The sequence below is a fragment of the Bos taurus genome, chromosome 14 (assembly GCF_002263795.3).
Source record: "Bos taurus isolate L1 Dominette 01449 registration number 42190680 breed Hereford chromosome 14, ARS-UCD2.0, whole genome shotgun sequence".
NCBI lineage: Eukaryota > Metazoa > Chordata > Mammalia > Artiodactyla > Bovidae > Bos > Bos taurus.
Genome location: NC_037341.1, coordinates 64,491,209 through 64,512,219, shown reverse-complemented (window position 1 = coordinate 64,512,219; position 21,011 = coordinate 64,491,209). Strand labels below are relative to the sequence as shown.

Here is a 21,011-nt window from a genome sequence, read left to right as displayed (position 1 = left end):
GCTCTCCATTCTTTCAGGTCTTCAGCTGCTAGGATGAGGTCCACCAGTTAGGGAGAGCAGTCTGCTTTAGTCTGTCTACCAATTCGAATATTAATCTCATCTAGAAACACCTTCACACACACACACCCAGTGTAATGTGTGACCAAAATATCTTGAATGGCGCATTCAAGTTGACATATAAAATTAGACCTTAGAGCTAGATCATATCCTTAGACCTTTAACTATGGCATATATGTATTACTTATTATATATTTTATAACCTGGAAAAATATTACAAATAAGGAAAACTGTATCAGAAAGTCCTGTCTTCCTCAACCATGGTGAAAACTCATATTACACAGGGATTTGCTTTCTAAAAGTATTTACTGCATCAGTTTCCACCAAAAGAGATATTAATATTTCTTAATGCCTGCCCTGAATTATATGCTTAACTGGATGAAAAGTTAAATAATTCTTGGGATTAATGGATAATTCTGTGTGTTTTATAAATATAAATGCTTCTACACTATAGGAAAAATGTGAATAAGATAAAATATAATTCAGCATATGAGTTAAAAGTTGTTTGTATTATTACAGAGATCTTGTATTGCATAAGAGTGCAACTTATTGCACTCTTTATTAAGATGTTTGCTTTATTGTGGGTGGTCTGAAACCAAACCTGTGATATCTCCCAAGTTTGCTCTGTTTCCAGTTCATGGAGTCTAAATTGATGGAAGTCTTACTGATTGAGGGGTTGATTGATTGTTTTTTGTTTGTTTGTTTGTTTTTAGATTATCATCTGTGGAAGACAGATCATCTGTAGTTACTTGTCTCAAAGCATAGAATTAAAAGTGGTTCAGCATTACATTGGTCAAGATGGACAAGCTGTGGTTCGGGAACACTTTGACTGCCTCACAGCCAAACAGAAATTGCCTTCGTACATACTAGAAAACAGCGAACTGACTGAGTTGTGTGTGAGGGCCAAAGGAGATGAAGACTGGTCGAGAGACGTGTGCCTGGAATCCAAGGCCCCTGAGTATAGCGTCGTCATTCAGGTGTGACAAGTAGTAGCACAGTCCAGAACAGAGCAACTTTAAAATTGTAAAGTTCTCATTATGTTCTTTATTCAGTGTAGCACTTAATTTATTAATAAATGATAGGTACAAAAGAGGGGAGGCCTGAAATAATATGCAAAGACTTTAAATATTACTTCTCAAACTTTTTCCTCCCCATCCCACGACAACACATTTGTATCAGTTCCAGTACTTCCTGTAGCCAAGACTCTACCCTTCCAGATGGAGATGAGTTATATCTTGAAAAAGATTCTGTTGCTCTAGGGCTTTGAAGGGATGGGAGGGAAAAAAGCGTGTCCTCCCCACTTGAGAAGCTTTGTGATGACCTGCTACTTTTTTTATCTCTTTCTCAATCTCCACCATCATCACTTTCATTCCCACGAAGCACAAATCTCTCTTTCGTTCTCCCACTCACTCTTATATCAGTCACTCCACATACAAATCCCTTCATCTTTATGGAAATAATTGGCCCCATTGACTCACCGCACATTCACTTTATGCCATAGTGAAGTCTGTTTTTGCTTAGGTATTCTTTTTTTTTAATGGCTTTTTTCAATAACTTTACTTTTTTATCATTCAAACTGATATTATATCTCTGCCTTATTTTGATTAATTAGTAAACTGTTCAGTGTTTAATAGAACTCTTTTCTCTCTCATGTGCAGGTGCCATCTTCAAACAGTTCCATTATTTATGTCTGGTGCACAGTTTTGACTTTAGAACCCAGCTCTCAAGTGCAGCAGCGAATGGTGAGTGCTTTCAGATCCTAAAATATGGCATACAACTCTGACCTTTCCTGTTCTGAAATAAATTAAGGTCAGAGTGACCCAGGGAAGAGATTTATTACAAGTTTGTCTCAGCATCAAACAGCTGGAATACTGCAACAAAGCAAATATGAAAGTTGTTCTGTCCTTTTATTTTTATAGATTGTGTTCAGCCCTCTTTTTATCATGAGGAGTCATCTTCCAGACCCCATTATCATACATTTGGAGAAAAGGAGTCTGGGATTGAGTGAAACACAAATTATTCCAGGAAAAGGACAGGAAAAACCACTGCAAAACATAGAACCTGACCTTGTACATCACCTAACATTTCAAGCAAGGTACTGGGAAAATCCTTAACTTTTTCCTCAGATTCAGAAGAAAAAGTACCTTGCCCTGTCAAGGGGGGGCAAGAAAAGATAGAGTTTTTTGTGTGATTTCTTATGAGAATGTTATTTTTAAATTGCCTTGCCTAGTGTTCTCCTGTTTTCTTCCGTAGTTGAAGATAAAATTCAGCCGCATTAGAAATGAAAAAGAGGGATGATCAGAAAATCTAATTGACAACATAATTTCTGTAGAGGAATGAGAGCGCTCCACCCATGCGTTAGGGAGGAAATCCCAGATCATTCCCCAAACTGTTTCATCCCTAAAGCACCAAAAATTGACTCGCTCTCAAAAAAAAAAAACAAACACACATTGGTTTGTAATACATCTGATAATCATTTTTGTTTTTCCTTTCCATTTCCTAGAGAAGAGGATGACCCTTCACACTGTGCTGTTCCCATCTCAACATCCCTCATTAAGCAGATAGCTACTAAGATACACCCCGGAGGCACAGTTACTCAGATCCTTGATGAGTTCTACGGGCCAGAGAAGTTCCTTCAACCCACATGGCCCTATAATAAAAAGGACTCTGACAGGTAAGGGGCTTCCCTGATAGCCTCTCAGTTGGTAAAGAATCTACCTGCAATGCGGGAAACCCTGGTTTGATTCCTGGGTCAGGAAGATCCCCTGGAGAAGGGTTAGACTACCCACTCCAGTATCCTTGGGCTTCTCTTGTGGCTCAGCTGGTAAAGAATCTGCCTGCAATGTGGGAGACCTGGGTTCAATCCCTGGGTTGGGAAGATCCCCTGGAGAAGGGAAATGCTACCCACTTCAGTATTCTGGCCTGGAGAATGCCATGAACTGTATAGTCCATGGGGTCACAAAGAGTTGGACACAACTGAACAACTTTCATTTAAACTTTTCACTTTCTGACAGATAATGTTCTCCAGCCCCGGTTTTCTATGAACAGTTCTCAATATTAAATGAATGAATGTTCACAAATATGTTAGATACCCTAAAAAACATTTTAAAAAAGATGTTTGCATGTATCTGTCACATTCTGACCTTTTATCTCCTAGTAGATGTATTCTGTAAATTACTTCATTCTTAATCTAGAACATAATTGCATGAAAAGTTTCTTCCTCCTGGATGCAAATTTGGCATTGCATGACTCTGATGTGAAGAGGTACCATACAGGAGCGTTGTGTGTCTGGAATTCTTAAACACATTTCATGAGTCCTGAAATCATGTTTCATTGAGTCTGTTGGATGTGGTATTTGGCACAGGAATGAGCAACTGAGCCAGTGGGACAGCCCAATGCGAGTGAAGCTGTCAGCCTGGAAACCATATGTGAGGACCTTATTGATAGAATTGCTACCCTGGGCCCTGCTTATCAATCAGTCCAAGTGGGACCTCTGGCTATTTGAGGGAGAGAAGATTGTTCTACAGGTTCCTGCTGGCAAAATTATTATCCCTCCTAATTTTCAGGTACTATAACTCTTCTTTTAAACTAATAGGAATTCTTTCTTTCAACAACCATCTTTTATTCTAAGGTTGCATTTATGTTCTTAACAGACTCAATCAGTTGTGGAAAACTGTCCTCCTAGAATCATATGTAAGGGGTATGGAATGTTCTTTGATATTTAAAGACATCTCAGATGTCTCTTTTTTTCCCACCCGTCAGCAGTATTCATGCTTGAGTTATCATTGAATTCGATAACTTGTACTAGTTGCATTCTCATTTCCATTCCTCAACAGAATGTTTGACAAGTATTAGGACTGGTCTACTCAGAATATGTTAAGAATATAGAGCTGTATGCTGTGCTCACCTACCCTCTAGATGTTTTTGTAGTTTTTATAGAAACTCTCATAGATTTGCAAGATGAATAAGAAGATTTCTGAACAGCTATTTTTGTCGGGCCCCTTTTCCTTTATAAGTGGACTTGCCTGTCCATAATCATGGATGCCCACCTGTTACTGATAACAACATAGAATCATTACTAACAAGGGGAGAAAAATCTGGTTGTAAAATAGAACTTCATAGGAAGATTTTATATTTCATCACAAGAGAACTTTCTTGATAAGGCTAGCCCAGTTCCAAGAAAGCATATAAATCTGTAAGAGAATAGGGTACATGGAATTCCTAAATAAAATGTTTTTCTGATATGGAACAATTTGAGAGTCCTTTTCTTTTAGCTCCAGTTTATAAACATCTTTATTCAATTGCATTTTTTTCTTTTTTTTTTTTTTAAATAATCATACGATGTTACCTTATGGAATTGGAATGTTGACCTGCATGTACCTAATATTGCATATTATTCTTTTATCAAACAAAATGAAACCTTCAGTTTCTAAGCCTTTGGTATTTATAGGGTAGTCCCAGTTTGGGTTGATGTTTTTTCCCTCCTTCCATAAATACAAATTCCACTGTGATTCAAAGAAGGCATTGGGAAGTGAAATAAAATGTATGTTGCCATTACCAAAAAAAAGTAAAAAGGACGTCGTTGCCTAGGTAGACCTATAATAGAAAAAATTCCTATGAATTGAGGTAAAAATATCAAAGTTAAGAAAACTATTTTATAATTGAGGAATTATTTTTCCAGGAAGCTTTTCAAATTGGAATATACTGGGCAAATACAAACACTGTGCACAAGTCGGCGGCTGTTAAGCTGGTCCATAACCTGACGTCTCCAAAGTGGAAAGAGGGAGGTAACGGTGAAGTTGTATCTTTGGACGAAGAAGGGTTTGTTCATGCTGAAATAAGACTCGGTGCTTTCCCAGGACATCAGAAGGTAGGGTCAAAGTCTCTCAAAGTCTGCTTGGCTCTTGGCTGGGACAGGGAGTAGTGGGGGGTCGGGGTGGAGCTGGGGATAGCATGCCATCCCCTCAACTTGTTTAAAATGAGCCTTCCCTTTTCTTTTCTAATCCCTTTTTAGTATTATATGTTCCAAACAGTTTATAATAGTGCAACACATGATTTCTTAGACCTTTCTGTTTTACAGGGTTTTTTTTTCCTTTCCTTTACCAGTGATAAAAGCTGTGTCACATAATTTATCCAATAACCACTCTATTTCAGAACACTCAGCAGTCACTTGATTTATTGTATGTGGAAGGAAAAAAGAACTTATTCCAAAATATCCACAAATTGTACTTGGCCTCCTCATTTTAGAGCAGGAAGTAGAGTTGCTAACATTCTGGGTTTTGAGTGAAAGGACAGAGGCTCCTGCAAGAAAGGTTATATTCCTGGAAAGGGTATCCTGAGTGAAAGGACGTAGGTTGATCTGATTCTCCCATAGAACCAACGTTTTAAGAGGGAGTATATATATATATATATATATATATATATACACACACACACACACATATATATAAAGATGCTAATGCTGGAAAAGACTGAAGGCAAAAGGCGAAGGGGGTGGTAGAGGATGAGATGGTTAGATAGCATCACTGACTCAGTGGACCTGAACTTAAGCAAACTCCGGGAGATAATAGAGGACAGAAGAGCCTGATGTGCTGCAGTCCATGGAGTCACAAAGAGTCAAAAATGATTTAGTGACTGTACAACAATTTATTTATTTTTAGATGTCCTAGGTGTTGGTTGTGAGCAAGCTTTTCTCTAGTTGCAGCAAGCAGGGGCTGCTCTCAACTGTGGTGCAGGGGCTTCTCATTGTGGTGGCTTCTCTTGATGAGGAGCACGGGTTCTAGGGTGCTCAGGCTTCAGTAGTTGCAGCACATGGGCTCAGTAGTTGTGACTCCCCCGCTCTGGAGCACAGGCTCAACAGTTGTTGGGCATAAGCCTAGTTGCTCCAAGGCATGTGGGATCTTCCCAGACCAAGGATCAAACCAGTGTGTCTTGCATTGGCAGACAGATTCTTTACCACTGAGCCACCAGAAAAGCCCTGGGAGTAGTGTTCTTGAACAGGAGTCTGGTACCCATGTTTATGAAGATAAATACAAAAAGAAAAAAAAAAGATACATAAATCAGTTATTTAAATATAAGTGGTATGTGCTTTCAACATGAATCTTTTCTAAGTAGTATATGAAGGCCAGTTAAGCTGAATAATAGACTAACGAATCACATTAAACTATGTACAAAGTGCAGCACCATAGTGTACTATCTAGAAATCTCGTGCTGTGCTTAATGGTATCTTCGTCATTGTGGCTGTCCCAAGTCAGAAAAAGAAAGGGCACTTCATCAGAGTTGTGTAATTCAGAGTGCTCTTTCTCTGAGGAGAAGTCAGATTTTGACAGGCATATTTGAAGAGCCTCTTAAAAAAGGTTAGGGTCATTTGATGATTTCTTAAAAATAAATTTCTCTGATACAAAGAAGTTGATCTTCAGTACTGAAGGCTGGTATCCATTTCCTCAAAGTTGTCTGGGCAACGCATGTTCATCCTCTGCCGGCCAAAATACTGTAACATGGGTGTGAATGGCAAAGGGCTGTGAGCGTGAATCACCCGAAGTTGAATAGCTGCAAGTTGAGAACTACCATCAAAACCTGGAAAGTTATGATTCACAGTCAAACACCCAGTACCTCCAGCACCTCACAAAGTGGCCACGTACAGATAAATGCTCGTGAACAAATGAATGAATGAGCTGTTGGAAAATATAATATCATTATATCTCATTTTTCTTCAGTAGTGATTCTCAAGCTTTTTAGTCTTTGGACCCCTTTATACTCTTAAAAACTACTGAGGACCTCCAAAACGCTTTTGTTTGTGTGGATTATATCTATTTGATTTTGTCAAATTAGAAATTAAAATATAAAAAATTTTAAGCATGAGAATTCACAAATATTTCTTTAGCCATAAGACTGATGACATCATCCTATGATGACATATCTATGATGATGTCATAGGACCTCTGGAAAGCTCCACTGTATGCTTATGTGAAACAGTGAAAAAGACAAATAGCATCTTGGTGTCATTTTTAAATTACTTTTGGCCTTGGGGCCTCCTGAAAGGTCAGGAGTGTTCCCAGACCATACCTGGAGAACATTACCACTTACTAGATGGGTATCTTTAGGCAAATAATGTCTTCTCTGAGCATCAGTTCCTCATGCAATGTGGTGGGACAGTGAGATGAAACACACAGTGGCTAAGGGCAGCACCAGGGAACCAGTCTACATGGCTTCTAATTCCAACCCCTAGCCCCTCTTTATCTTGGTGACCTAGGGCAAGTTGCTTACCTTTGTGTCTCATTCTTTCTCTTCTGTAAAATGAGAAGAATAGTAGCTACCCCATAGAGGTGTAGTAAGGATTCTGTGAGTTAATATGCATAAAATACTTTAAACAGGAGCACAAGAATGCAATATATAAGGGGAGTTGTTGCTGTTTCCTTCATCATTGTCATCATCATTAAAGTGCTCCCCTTGGCCCTTGTACACATTCAGTGACATAGCTGCTAGCATGAGTGTGAGACAGGGAATACTGGCCTGAGTGCTTTATGTGGAAAAAGATTAGTGGCATCTGTTTATGTGTAAGTGCTTTTTATAAATAAATATTTTGTGAGGAAATAGGTTAAATAACTCGAAAACAAGTCTGTGTCACTCTAAGGTAGAGGTAACCGGTGTGCTAAGGCATCCTGTTGCAGAGTAAATAGTGATCCCTTTTAGTGACCAAGACAATTTTGAGACTGAAAGGGAACTCTACTAAATACTCTGGAACAAAAGATAAAATTGATACTATCATGGGCAAACCAGTAGATAAAATGACCTTTTAAACATATTATTATTATCATGATAGTGTGCACCATCGAGATTTCTAGACAGTACTTCCTACGTAGTTTAATGTGATTCCTTACTCTGTTATTTTAACTGGCATCCATATACTACTTAGAAAAGATTCATGTTGAAAAGCACATCCCACTTATATTTAGTTAAATAACTGATTTAAGTATGTTTTTTGCATTTATCTTCATAAACATGGATACCAGATCCCTGTAATTCACTCTGAATTGCACTACTCTGATGAAATACCCCTTCTTTTTCTGACCTGGGACAGCCAAAATGACGAAGTGGCCACATAAATATATATTAAAAAAAGAAGTTTTTATATACCATGTGATATTTAAAGAATTGCTCTTTCCTCAATTGTTCTGCAGTTGTGCCAGTTCTGCATTTCCTCCATGGTACAGCAAGGCATACAGATCATTCAGATTGAAGATAAGACCACGATAATCAATAACACACCATATCAGATATTTTATAAGCCACAGTTAACTGTCACCAAACCCCACTCTGGAAAGGAGGTAAGCCATGCAAACATGAATTTTTTTAATCTGTAAGTTTTCTTTAGTCAATAATGGTAAGGATCAACTTTTTTTTTTTAAACCCAGAACAGATCAAAAGCTAACACCAAATATAGGTGAAGGATTCATTTCTTTGTACTTTCATTAAAACCGTTGTGTCATGATGAGCTCTTCCAAGGTCATTAACAAGGAGACAGGCTCCCAAGCAGCAGATCCGGACGCCCTGGCGGCTTCAGGCTGCCAGCACATCTGCCAGCGCTCCTAACGCCCTGGCAGGAAGCTGGCCTGAGGGCTGGCTGCAAGGCTACAGAAAAGAACATCTGCCTCGCAGAGAAGCCGTGTGTGCAGAAGGCTCAGCCCCAACAGAGCCCCAGATCTGGGAGCACTGAGCTCTGTGTCCAGGAGGAGAGGAAATGTGAAAATGTACCAGCTCATTTATGTTAACATCTCTGTGGCAGAATATGCGGAAAATGAATCCAAGAAGGATTTTTTTTTTCTTTTTACTCTATGCTTTATACAGTTCAGATGAATAGTTTTATTTTAAGAGAGTAAGGAGATATTTTAAAAGGATTTACAAACAGAATATGTTAAGTGGTATGCTGTTGTTTTATGCTGTTGAAACCATCACACAGAAAAGTATTATTTTTCTTTACTTTCATCCTCATTTATTGTTAGCCTGTACTTGCGGCTCCTAAAAATTACATTAGAACAATACACTAGGATGAAAGTCTTACTCTTCTAAGCCTACAGTGCATTATAGGATTTATAAAAATGGCAGATTAGTAGAATTTCATCTTGGTTCATTGAAGTATTGATTAAAAATACATAGGTGACCAGAAGCCCCATGTTGGGAAATAGAGGTCAACAGTAATTGCATGGTAGGTGAGGATTTGAGGGAAAAAACCAGCGTGTGCCCTGAAAGTTTTCCCAGTTCTCCCCACCCTAGGGGCTTCCCAAAGCACTGGGTCAGCGCCCTCTACACTAGCACTGCCTTATCTGAAAAGCAGCATAATTTTGCATTCCTTGCAGGGTCTGGGTGAAGGTTCAGTGAGATAATCTGAGAAAAAAAGTCCAGGCATGCAGTAAAAGAGAGTTGCCGGTGGCCATCTCCACACCAGCATCCCAGTGGGCTCCTCGTGAGAAGGGGAGGGCCCTCATCCTTTCTGCAGCTGAGGGGGCCCCATTTTTCAGCCCTGACCCAGCTTCGGGCAGGTGTGGGGATTGTTTGAGACAGGGTCATCCCTCCCCTCTCAGGGAGACGGTCTGGAACAGTGGGAGACACCGCAGAGAGGAAAGGAGGCGGCCTGGCTTCCAGCCAGGCTCTGCCACACACTGGCTCTGTGATGCCAGACGCCATCATCCTCTCTCTGGGAAGCAGCTTCCTCAGCTGTGAACAAGGAGCTTCAGATAAATTATCCCTCCAGGTCCTCTTTAAGTCCTAATTCCTGAGACTCTCTCATGTGCCAGAAAGCATGTGGAACTCCAGCTGAGGGCGGGAGGTCAGGGTCTCCTACTCCTTCAGGATGAGCTTTCAGAAACATTTGTCTTCCAAGCTCCCGATTTCCCCTTGTTCATCTCATTCTGATCGCTTCTGCCCACAGTCCCCCCGGGGTGCCACCCTTTCAGTCCAGCCACACCCTCTCCACGACTCCCTTCCCAACACACAGCATTTCTGCTCCATGGCATCTGGCTTTTTTGCAGTAACTGGGGGAGATGGAGAACTTGGCAACCCCCACCCCTTCAGATCACATCAGCTTTATCATTTTCCTTATGCCTAGAGAAGCAGACCCTGCTCTTGCTGCTTGTAATTGTCTCATTCGGGCTTCCTCATGGGAACAGGATATCTAATATTCCCATGTTCCCCCCTCCTGAGAATGTGTCATGGTTTCTTAGAAGCAGTGCTTTATAGAAGCTTAGCTTCTGTGTCGGACTGTGTAACTGTGCTCTCTCCGCCTCGTCTTGTCTTTCTTCAGTATTTTCACGTTCCAGACAGTGCTACTTTCAGCATTTGCCCGGGTGGCGAGCAGCCTGCCGTGAGAGCCAGCTCCCTTCCTTGCTGGGACCTAATGCCCGACCTCGGCCAGTCCACGCTGGACGCGTCCCTGCTGCAGAAGCAGGTCTTGCTGGCCTTTTCTCCCACCGCCGTTGCCGACAGCGCCCAGTGCTGGAGCCTGCCAGCCCTAGTCAGACAGGAGCTTCCCAGACAGAGCGTGGCAGTGCCCTTGGGGAACTACAGGGAAGATGGCTTCTGTACCAGGTATTTTACATTCTGTGAATGCCCTTCTTTGCCCCATCCATGTGCTGGGAGAGACAAGAGAATACTTGGCAGTGCTCACCACATATAAACTTAACTTTTGCTTTTATTTTTCATGGTTCTGTATTTTGCATACAACTGGACAAATGTGAGGATCACACACGGGTTGTCCCAGTGAACTACGGATGAGATTTTTCCCTTATGCGGCTTTTATTGGGGGAAATGGTGTTTGTACCATAGAGTAGCCATAGTCTATCATAATGAAAAGATGCCCTTCTCCTATGGCTTCCTAGCCTCTGTCAGGTGATAAGAAATAAGGGTTAAAATATGAGAGAGTCAAGCTGGAAAACCTTTTTCTTTTCCCGTATTTTACTTCTATTTCAAAATGGAATTTTTCTCAAGTCATTAAGAGAGATCACTTAGATAAACACAAGTCACAGAAGACTCTGTTCTGTGGTTGTTCCTGCACGCAAGTTACTCCAATTACCAATTACCAATTATGCAAATAACAACCACAGAATCAAGCCAGAGACATGTAATGGTTCGTTCATACTGGACTTTTATTTTGTGGTTGTTTTGCATGCAGTACATCCTTTTTGTAGCTGTCAGGAACAGCTTACTTATGGTATATATAAAAAGTACAAAAGAAAGCATATTGTAACCTTATGAGAGGTACCTTTTTTGTGATTATGAATTTATAGACTTAAGATTTTAGCCATCTTAACTTTGATGTATATAGAGATTTCTAGTTAAAAGATAACTTCCTAACTCAAGTTGTCCTTAATAGTTAAGGCTCTGTTCCCTACACACATCCCTTCTTTCACAACATTCACAAGCATCCATGATTTTATAATCACTTTCCATCCCCAACTCAAAAGGAGTGATTGTCCTTGTATCCTGATAGGAGAAGTATGGTAAGTTGTTGTTGTTACTGAAACAAATTTATCATTATCAAAGGGGAAAGAGCAGTGGGGAGGGATAAATTAGGAGGCCAGGGTTAACATATATACTTCTGTGTATAAAATAGTCAATAAGAACCTACTGTATAGCATAGGGAATTATACTCAGTACCCTGTAGTAACCAATTAGGGAAAAAAATATGTATATAAAGAATATATATATTAAAAGAATATATATAACTGAATCTCTGAGCTATATACTTATACAGTATTGTAAATCAATTTAAAAAATGTCTTCTAAGTGTTATTTTTAGATAATCTTAGATTCACATGCAGTTATAGGAAGTGATTCAGAGAGGTCCCCTGTATCCCTTACTCAGTTCCCGCAGTTGAAACCTCTTATAGAACATCCTACAAACCTAGTATCACATCTAGGATGTTGGTGTTGATGCAGTGAGTGTGTAGAGCATTTCCATGGTAAGTTTCAGGAAGTATTTTTGAAAGCAATGTGAACCTATGTATGGAAAACAAACTTATTTTTAAAACTAAAACACAAAATTTATAATAAACACTTAGAATTTATTTTTAAAATTCAAAGATTTTGTTAATGTAAATGTTTATTGTAATGTAAATGTAAATAACTATTGAGCTAGTTATTAGATTGAACGTGACAAGTGAAAGCATTAGTCACTCAGTCATGTCTGACCCTCTGTGACCCCATGGACTGTTGCCTGCCAGGCTCCTCCATCCATGGAATTTTCCAGGCAAGAATACTGGAGTGGGTTGTCATTTTCTTCTCTAGGGAATCTTCCCGACCCAGGGATTGAACCTGGGTCTCCTGCATTGCAGGCAGATTCTTTACCGTCTGAGCTACTATGGAAGCCCAGTTATGATATTAGAAGTACCATATTTTAGTCCTGACTGCAGTTCTCTTGGTTATCAATAAGACATTCTCTGTGGTCAGCTTGCCTGGCTCTTCCAGAATTAGGCTGAGAGAAGATCCGAAGACTATACTGTGAAAGTGTTTCATCTCCTCCCCTCAGTCCTACAGTGCACATAAGATGGTGTTATTAACGTGATTTTCCCAAATACTAATCAACAGTTCACCTTGGCATTTCAGACAAATGCAGTCTTTGGGAAGAACTCACACTGGCGAACAGAATAGATAGTGAATGGGAAACTCTTTAGTGTGTTGCTATTGCTATTGCTAAGTCACTTCAGTCATGTCTAACTCTGTGTGACCTCATAGACAGCAGCCCACCAGGCTCCCCGTCCCTGGGATTCTCCAGGAAAGACCACTGGAGTGGGTTGCCATTTCCTTCTCCAGTGCATGAAAGTGAAAGTGAAGTTGCTCAGTCCTGTCTGACTCTTAGCGACCCCATGGACTGACTGCAGCCTACCAGGCTCCTCCATCCATGGGATTTTCCAGGCAAGAGTACTGGAGTGGGGTGCCAGTTACTGACTGCTTATAATCAGTGTAAACTGAGGGCCACATTTGGCAAATAATCTGATTTCTTTGATTAATTTGAACAACCAGTCCATGTAATTTAAACTTAAGAGAGATTTTTTTTCCTGATTTGATATGAAATATTTTTTGATAGTCTCTCAGTCTAAATTGGATGGCACCCTACTCCAGTACTCTTGCCTGGAAAATCCCATGGATGGAGGAGCCTGATAGGCTGCAGTCCGTGGGGTTGCTAAGAGTCGGACACGACTGAGCGACTTCACTTTCCCTTTTCACTTTCATGCATTGGAGAAGGAAATGGCAACCCACTCCAATGTTCTTGCCTGGAGAATCCAAGGGACGGGGGAGCCTGGTAGGCTGCCGTCTATGGGGTCGCAAAGAGTCGGACACGACTGAAGCGACTTAGCAGCAGCAGCAGTCTAAATTGGAGCCTTCTCTCTGTCCATTGCAGAGAGCAGTCTATGCCCACACAGCAATTTCTCTGAGGCCAAATAGAAAATACGGCTTTGCTCTTGATAGCCAAAATGGAGATCCTAGAAAGTACGGTGATTTGTGAAAATTGACAGCAAACATACTGAACCTGCCTACCTTTAGAATTAAAAATAGCAAGTACACAGATTCTCCAGTCATCCTTCTAGAAGCACATCGGCTCCTCCTTTACCAAAACTTACCAAGCACTTTTGAGGAGGAAGGCACCCCATCTCTAGAGATTAAGACACATGTACATAGAAGGAAAAAGAAGAGAAGGAAAAGCTAGCACAAGGATATCTGTGATTCTCTCTGAGTACTACAAGTTATGGGGTTTTTTTTAATTTAATTTTATGTTTTTAATTCTTTTTATATTGGAGCATAGTTGATTAACAGTGTTGTGTTAGTTTCAGGTATATAGCAAAGTGATGCAGTTATACATACACATGTAGCTATTCTTTTTCAAATTCTTTTCCCTTTTAGGTTGTTTATGGAACACTGAGCAGAGTTCCCTGTGCTATACAGTAGTTTACACATTTTTTGAATATTTTATGATAAAAAATGTAACTGCTATCAGAAAAAGAAATTAGTAAACCTATCATTAGTGTCTGGCAGGTAATAGAGGACCGGATGGCCTCTGTTGTCTGGAAAACATTTTCTCTGATGTGTAAGAGGGAGGGTGTTCTAGAGGTTCTGAATATTGCAAATCTAAATAAATATGTACCAGGAGAAAAAGCACGCATTTTTTTCTAAGCTGTTTCTGTTATTTGATCTGATTCTATTCTAGGGCAATAGCACTAACATATCAAGAACACCTTGGAGTGACTTATTTAACCCTCTCAGAAGACCCTAGTCCTCGAATAATTTTCCACAACAGATGTCCAGTGACAATACTTATAAAGGAAAATACTAAAGGTATATGATATAGTATTGAATTTAAATAATATAAAACTTACATTCTTTCTGGAGGGTTTTAACTTAGTATTTGCCTGTGATCCTTAAGAGTGAACTTATTTGAGAAGTCTCTCTTGCCACATTACATTTAATATCCCCAAGTCTTTGTCTTCAAGGCCTAAGTCTGAATGTGCTTTTTTTTTTTAATTTTAGATATTCCAAAGTTTGAGGTTTATTGCAGAAAAATTCCTCCTGAGTGCTCAATTCATCATGAGCTATATCATCAGATTTCCAGTTATCCAGACTGCAAGACCAGAGACCTCCTTCCTAGCCTCCTTTTGAGAGTGGAATTGCTGGAGGAAATGACAACCGAGTGGAGTGATGCCATCGACATCAACAATCAGGGGACACAGGTCAGCGACCCACATGTTCCTGCCAAAGCCTGAGGAAAAGGTCCCTTTCCTAAGGTTTTGGTGATTGTCTGCTTCTAAACGCTGACTGTCTTGTCTCTGTGTGAGGGCACATGTGTACCTACGTTTACACCTTCATGGGCTATAAATTCTCAGACACAAGTGTGTATCCCCAAAGTGTGCTGCTGCTGCTCAGTCGCTTCAGGTGTGCCCGACCTCTTTGCAGCCGCATGGAAGGTAGCCCATCAGGCTCCTCTGTCCACGGGATTCTCCAGGCAAGAATACTGGAATGGGTTGCCATGCCCTCCTCCAGGGGATCTTCCCAACCCAAGAATTTAACCCGCCTCTCTTACGTCTCCTGCATTGGCAGGCGGGTTCTTTACCACTAGCACTGCCTGGGAAGTACATCCCCAAAGTATACTATACAACTATTTATGAAAGGGGAACACTTGGTAAAACAAGCCCATCTTGGGTCTAAACCCAGATCAAAAATGAAATAGAAATGTTAATCTTCTTCATGTAAAAGGTAATCAATCCAGCTGTCCAGATTTTAAGACAATCATAATGTCAAACCTGGATTCATTACCTCATTTGAAAATTTACTAATTTTGAAATATACATATTATTCCTAGCAGTACATGAAACTTTGTGAATATAAGTACAGTTTTAAAACCCTGAACAGATCAGATGTCCTGATTTGTCCCTGTCTTACTCTAGATGTTGGTGATAATATTTTTGTTGAAAATGGCTCAGGGACCTAGCATTCCCTTTCTGCTCTACCTAAAATTTACCATTTTTCAGTACAATTCAGTGGCAATAAATAGATTCACAATGTTGTAAAACCATAGCCCCTATCCATTTCCAGAAATGTTTCATCGTCCTGAACAGACACTATAAACCCGTAACTCCTCAATCCCCCCTCTCCCCAGCCCACAGTAACCTCTTCTGTGCTTTCTCAGTCTACCTGCTGCAGGCATCTCACGTAAGGAGAAACGTACAACACTCATCCTTTTGCGTTTGGCTTATTTCCTTTAGCATGGTATCTTCCAGGTTCACCCATGTGGTAGCATGTGTCAGAACATCTTTCCTTTTTATGGCTGAATAATACTGTGCTGTACTTTTTTAAAAGTCCCTTCACATCTGTTACTTCATTTGATCTTCACAGCTAGCTTATGAAGTAGATCCTATTGTAATGGTAATAAAACACATATTAAAATTAAAAATGTGTTTACAGTAATAATAATGATTATCATTTAATAAGCACTTACTATATGCCAGGCATTGTGCTAAGCACTTTATATTCATTCTTCTCTAACCCATGCAACAGGCAGACAAGATAGGGACTGTCATTTCCATGTTACAGAAGTGAAAACTTGAGATCTCCGAAGAAACATGGTCTGATTCCCACATGTTACGAGGGAAGGGATGAGGATTTTATCCAGACCTACCTGACTCCACGGCATGTGCTGTGAACTGCTGTGCTCTGAATGCTACTTCCTTACCTGAACTTCCTTAACTCCCCTACTTCCCCAGTCCTGCTGGCACATTTTTCTCATCTCTCTAGAGGTTCTCTCCCTATACCCCTGTGAAGTCCCTACCCATCCCAGGACCCTCTACATACTCATATAACATTTTTAACATTTAATCTCATTTACTTCTGTAAATGATTTCCTACCAAGTCAAGATTCCTGGCAGTCAGACCCCTGCCTTATTCATGCACAGCCTATGGCAGAATGCCTGCGAACACAGTGAGATCTGAAGACATATCAAACAAATAAATGAATGAAAGAGAAGATGAGGCTACCAAGAGAGGTCTTGTAAAGGAGGAGAAGAGGGTGCCAGGCCTGACTTTGGAAACTCTGCCGTGTGAGTGTGATGCAGCAGCAGACTGAGAAGGAGCTGGAGAGTGGCAGGAGGAGGGGCTGGGCGGGGCGGAAACAGGAAAGCCCCTCAGAGAGAGAGAGTTTGCGGGATGGAAGATGGTGGGCAGAGGGCAGGCGAGATCACATTGGAAGTTACAAGTCCAGAGGGAGTGCAAGGACAGGGGAGAAGTGGTATTTTTTTTTTTTTTTTTTTCAAGAAGCAAATGAGACCCCTGGAGAGGAAGCTTTTTATATGCTGCAGGAGAGGAGTCAGTGGAGGAGATGTGAGAACATGCGCAAGGAATCGCCAGAGAGACAAGTGCAAAACTCAGGGAGTATAATTCTCCTTGAACAGGAGGGCCACGCCCTCTTCTCTGATGGTAGGAAAGAGGTGGGGATGGGCACAAGGGTAGATAGAGATCTCTGGAGGGCTGAGGGTTGGAAATGGAGTGAAGTGATACCCAGTGGCCCTAAGTTTATCAGGGAATGTAGAGCGCAACATCTGCTGAGAGAGGGAGGGAAAGGGGTGGGGGCCTGGGGAGAGCGTAGCTGTGGAAACAGTGAAGGACATGGCCGTGGGCAGGTGCAGGAGGGGCCCCGCTCACCCGGGAGACCTGCACTTGTGGTGCCCAAACTGCGGAGGGGTGTGATGTCCACCCCGCAGCGCTCGTGTGATGAACAGGGAAGATCCGCAGGGGTGGCACGACCTCTGGAGACATTCCCGGTCTCCGTCCTTTACAGAATAAGCATCACCAGCTTCTCAAAGGCCCCTGAACTGCCCTGCATCCGTGTGAAGGTGTCTGAAGCCTTGCTTATGTGTGTCTAGGGAATGCTTTACAATAGGCAGTCTGCCTGCCAAACCTTATTTTGGAAGTTCCTGTTCACTCTAAATTTCCTCAAACCTTTGTAGTCGGGGATACTTCAAAGCTGAGAGGAGGTACTCTTTCCAACACCCGTACCACCCCCGGTCCGAGGACCCAGCAGAATCTCGTGTTCCCATTAATCTTGGAGGAGCTGTGAGCCATATGTCCTGCAGACCATTGCTCACTTCCTATTCTGGAGGAAGATTCGTTTCAGACCCTTGCTGACGTCTCCTCGGGAACACACCAGGGCGTATAAATCACTGGGGGGGGGCGGGGCGTGGGGAGCTGTGTCCTCTGATGAAAGGAAGCAGCCCTTCTGTAGGAGGAAGCTTGTCTTCCAGGAGCCTTGCCTCAGCCCTGGGTGTCGGGCTCATGATGTGGATTTCAAAGCTGACCTAACAAAAGCAGAATTAAAGCCCCAAAAGTCTCCATTATGCCCCAGGGAAGAAAACTCCTCTTTTGTCCATGACAGAGATACCCCTCGGTGCCTCCCCGGTTTTGCAAATCAGACCACGTCTTGTATAATTTTGAGGTGGAATATGAGAGGAAATGTGCAGAGAATAACTATAGTTACACAAAGAAGTGTTCTTTGGATCAAGAGTTACTGAGAAGACCTAAGAATTCTGACAGGTGTGGGTTTTCTGGGGCTGTGTCCCTGGCTCACACCTGGGTGAGGCCTCAGGTGAGAGGCCCTGCAGGGACAGCTGGGGCTCTTATCCATAATGGCAGTGCAGGGACCCTGACAACAGGGGAGGAAAATCAGTAAAGTGTTAGTCACTCACCGACTCTTTTGTGACCCCCATGGACTGTAGCCCGCCAGGCTCCTCTGTCCGTGGACTTCTTTAGGCAAGAATACTGGAATGCATAGCCATTCCCTTCTCCAGGGGATCTTCTTGACCCAGGGATCGAACCTGGGTCCCCTGCATTGCAGTCAGATTCTTTACTCTCTCAGCCACTATGTTGATCATTTTAAGTCATAATTTTGATCCTATGAGGGAAATACTTTAGAATCCTGTCATAGTGTATGGGCTTTCAATTGCTGACAGTCCAAAACCTTATTTCTGTCAAAGCTAGGCAACATTCTTTTGAAAAATTCAAGACAGATAAGGTATACAGAAAACACAGTATTTACCCTTTAACTAATATAAACACAGTGAAGTAGGCTTCCATCGTTCAATCAAATACTGAGTTTCTAATATGTGACACTCATTGTATTATAACCTGGAGCTGGGATTACATAAAATACAGTGAACAAAAACGGAACATGGCCCTTTCCCTCAAGGAGATTCCCTGTGGAGGAGGTAGATGATAAGCAGTCCCAGGTGGTTGTGCTGTTACGAACTCTGATCAGTTTTGAAGGAGAGGTGGGTACAGGTGTGCTATGATACAGTGGACAATTAATAGTTTGAGAGGCTGTGTCCCTGCGTATGAGCCCTGACATCTTAGCCTTGAAGTGGAACAGGCAATAAGTAGACAAGAGAATGGAAATCTTGCTTAGCAGACCGAGCAGGTTCAAAGTTTTGGTGCTCAGAGAGGGAGCTCAGAAGGATCGCTTCCAGCGATCTAAATGCCATTGTGGCCAGAGGAGGGAAGGGGGGCCAGGGAGGAGGCTAGTGAGGCGGTTCAAGGCCCAATCTGGCAGGATCCTGTAGCTCCAACAAGGACTTGGGTTTTTAAGAACCACAGGAAGTGATTGAATTGTCTATGAAAAGCAATTTCTGAGCCAAAGAACAGCAGTTTAAACCCCAAAAGGCTGGTTAAAATTATCCCTTTGCAGGTAAATTCTACAAAGATCCAGTAAATTCTCATGATCTTTGAGTCTTAACAGAAGTGTTTAGTAGGGCCAGCATTATCGCCGTTTTCTTCTCCGATAAACTCTGGACCTTTACAAAGTGCTTTCCCCTCCAGTCTTTAGTCTTCCATCCATTTATCCAGCAAACTCTTACTGAGGACCTATCTAGGGCCAAACCCTGTTCTCTGAATGTGTTTAATTCCCACGTTCAAGGCACCTGGGTAACTAAATTAATGCAGTCAAGTGAGGTAAATCCTAAGATAGAGCCTTTGATCACTGCAAAAGCTCTAAGGTAGTCGGGGCAGTAATTTTGATGTTTATGTTACTGATGAGAGGATTCAGGCTTAAAGAGTAATCTACGAGGTGGTTTATAATTAAGCATCAGGCTGGAACCTGGGTCTGCTCACATGTGGCTAGTAATTTTTGCTCTACCAAACTAGGGTCACTATCTGTCCTTTGGAGTCCAGCCCTGGCTACAAACATTGCCACCTGAAAGTCAGTAAAAGCACAGGCGAGAAGAGGTTTTCTAATTCCCGCTTTAACCTAGAGCAAGAGTCCCTTCTGTGGCATCCCACCCTAGAAAACTACCCGTGTCATTGTTGGTCAGTCGCTCAGTCATGTCCGACTCTTTGTGACCCCGTGGACTGCAGCACACCCGGCTTCTCTGTCCTTCACCATCTCTTGGAGTTTGCTCAAATTCATGTCCACTGAGTCGATGATGCCATCCAACCACTTCATCCTCCAACAATCTCATCTTGTCCTCTTCTCCTGCCTTCAATCTTTCCCAGCATCTGGGTCTTTTCCCAAAGACTCAGCTCTTTGCATCAGGTAACCAAAGTATTAGAGCTTCAGCTTCAGCATCAGTTGTTCCAGTGAATATTCAGAGTTGATTTCACAGTCATGGCTTATTCCAGCAGTGATTATGAGAAAGTCTTGGCTTGTATCAAGCTATACTCTGTGTCTCTGTAGCATCCATTCACCCACCCTTGTTTAACCCCCTGAGGCATCACAGAGTATTTACTTCCCCTTTAATACAGCAACACTGCAATTATTTGAAGGCAGCTTCAGCATCTTTTCTAACTGTTCCCTTATCCAGGCCAAATATTTCTGGTTCCTTGAATCATTCCTTCAGTAAATGTGATTTCCAGACCCATCACCACAGTTACCCTGGTCTGAACACACTAGTATGTTATGTTCCTTTTTAAAAATCTGGCAGCCAGAATTACACATACTATTCCAAATGTGGTCTAACCAGCTATTACCTCCCTGTGCTTCCATTAATAAAGTAGAAGATTGAGTTAGCTTTTTATTAATGAGTTCAGACTGTTTGTTATTATTGAACTTGTGGTCAACCACATCCTCCAGGTCTTTATCATATGACTTGCTGTACAGTTGACTTTTTGAACCCAGTGACAGGACTTTACATTTATCCCCAATAAATTAAATCTTGTTGCTATTGGCCTAGTCCACTTGTTGAAATCACTTTTAAAAAATTGTGATGCTGTCATCCACCCTATTAAGTATCCCTAGTAGCTTTAGGTCATCCATAGATGTGGTGAACCTGCATTCTATGTGTTCATCCAAGTCATTAATATGTTGAACGGGACAAGTCCAAGGTCTACGTGCTGTGGTGAATCACGAGACACTTCCCTAATGCGTGAGTTCAGTCAGCCAGTAACACTCCAGACTGTACTGTCATCTCGACCATATTTCTTCAATA

At 41.6% G+C, this 21,011-nt stretch overlaps 1 protein-coding gene across 15 annotated transcripts in view; it reads left to right on the top strand.

The window, feature by feature from the left end:
• The window catches only part of VPS13B (vacuolar protein sorting 13 homolog B), an 806,276-nt gene that overhangs the window by 747,349 nt on the left and 37,916 nt on the right, over positions 1-21,011 (top strand). For 14 of the 15 annotated variants that reach the window (XM_059874347.1, XM_059874354.1, XM_005215634.5 and 11 more), the window contains 10 exons: positions 771-1,034; positions 1,716-1,799; positions 1,977-2,152; positions 2,561-2,731; positions 3,422-3,623; positions 4,739-4,927; positions 8,238-8,384; positions 10,358-10,641; positions 14,258-14,385; positions 14,578-14,777. In XM_059874347.1, coding sequence (XP_059730330.1) covers positions 771-1,034; positions 1,716-1,799; positions 1,977-2,152; positions 2,561-2,731; positions 3,422-3,623; positions 4,739-4,927; positions 8,238-8,384; positions 10,358-10,641; positions 14,258-14,385; positions 14,578-14,777 — 1,845 coding nt within the window. Of the gene's footprint in view, positions 1-770; positions 1,035-1,715; positions 1,800-1,976; positions 2,153-2,560; positions 2,732-3,421; positions 3,624-4,738; positions 4,928-8,237; positions 8,385-10,357; positions 10,642-14,257; positions 14,386-14,577; positions 14,778-21,011 lie in introns of those variants that run through there. The other variant, XM_059874358.1, reaches the window with a different exon arrangement.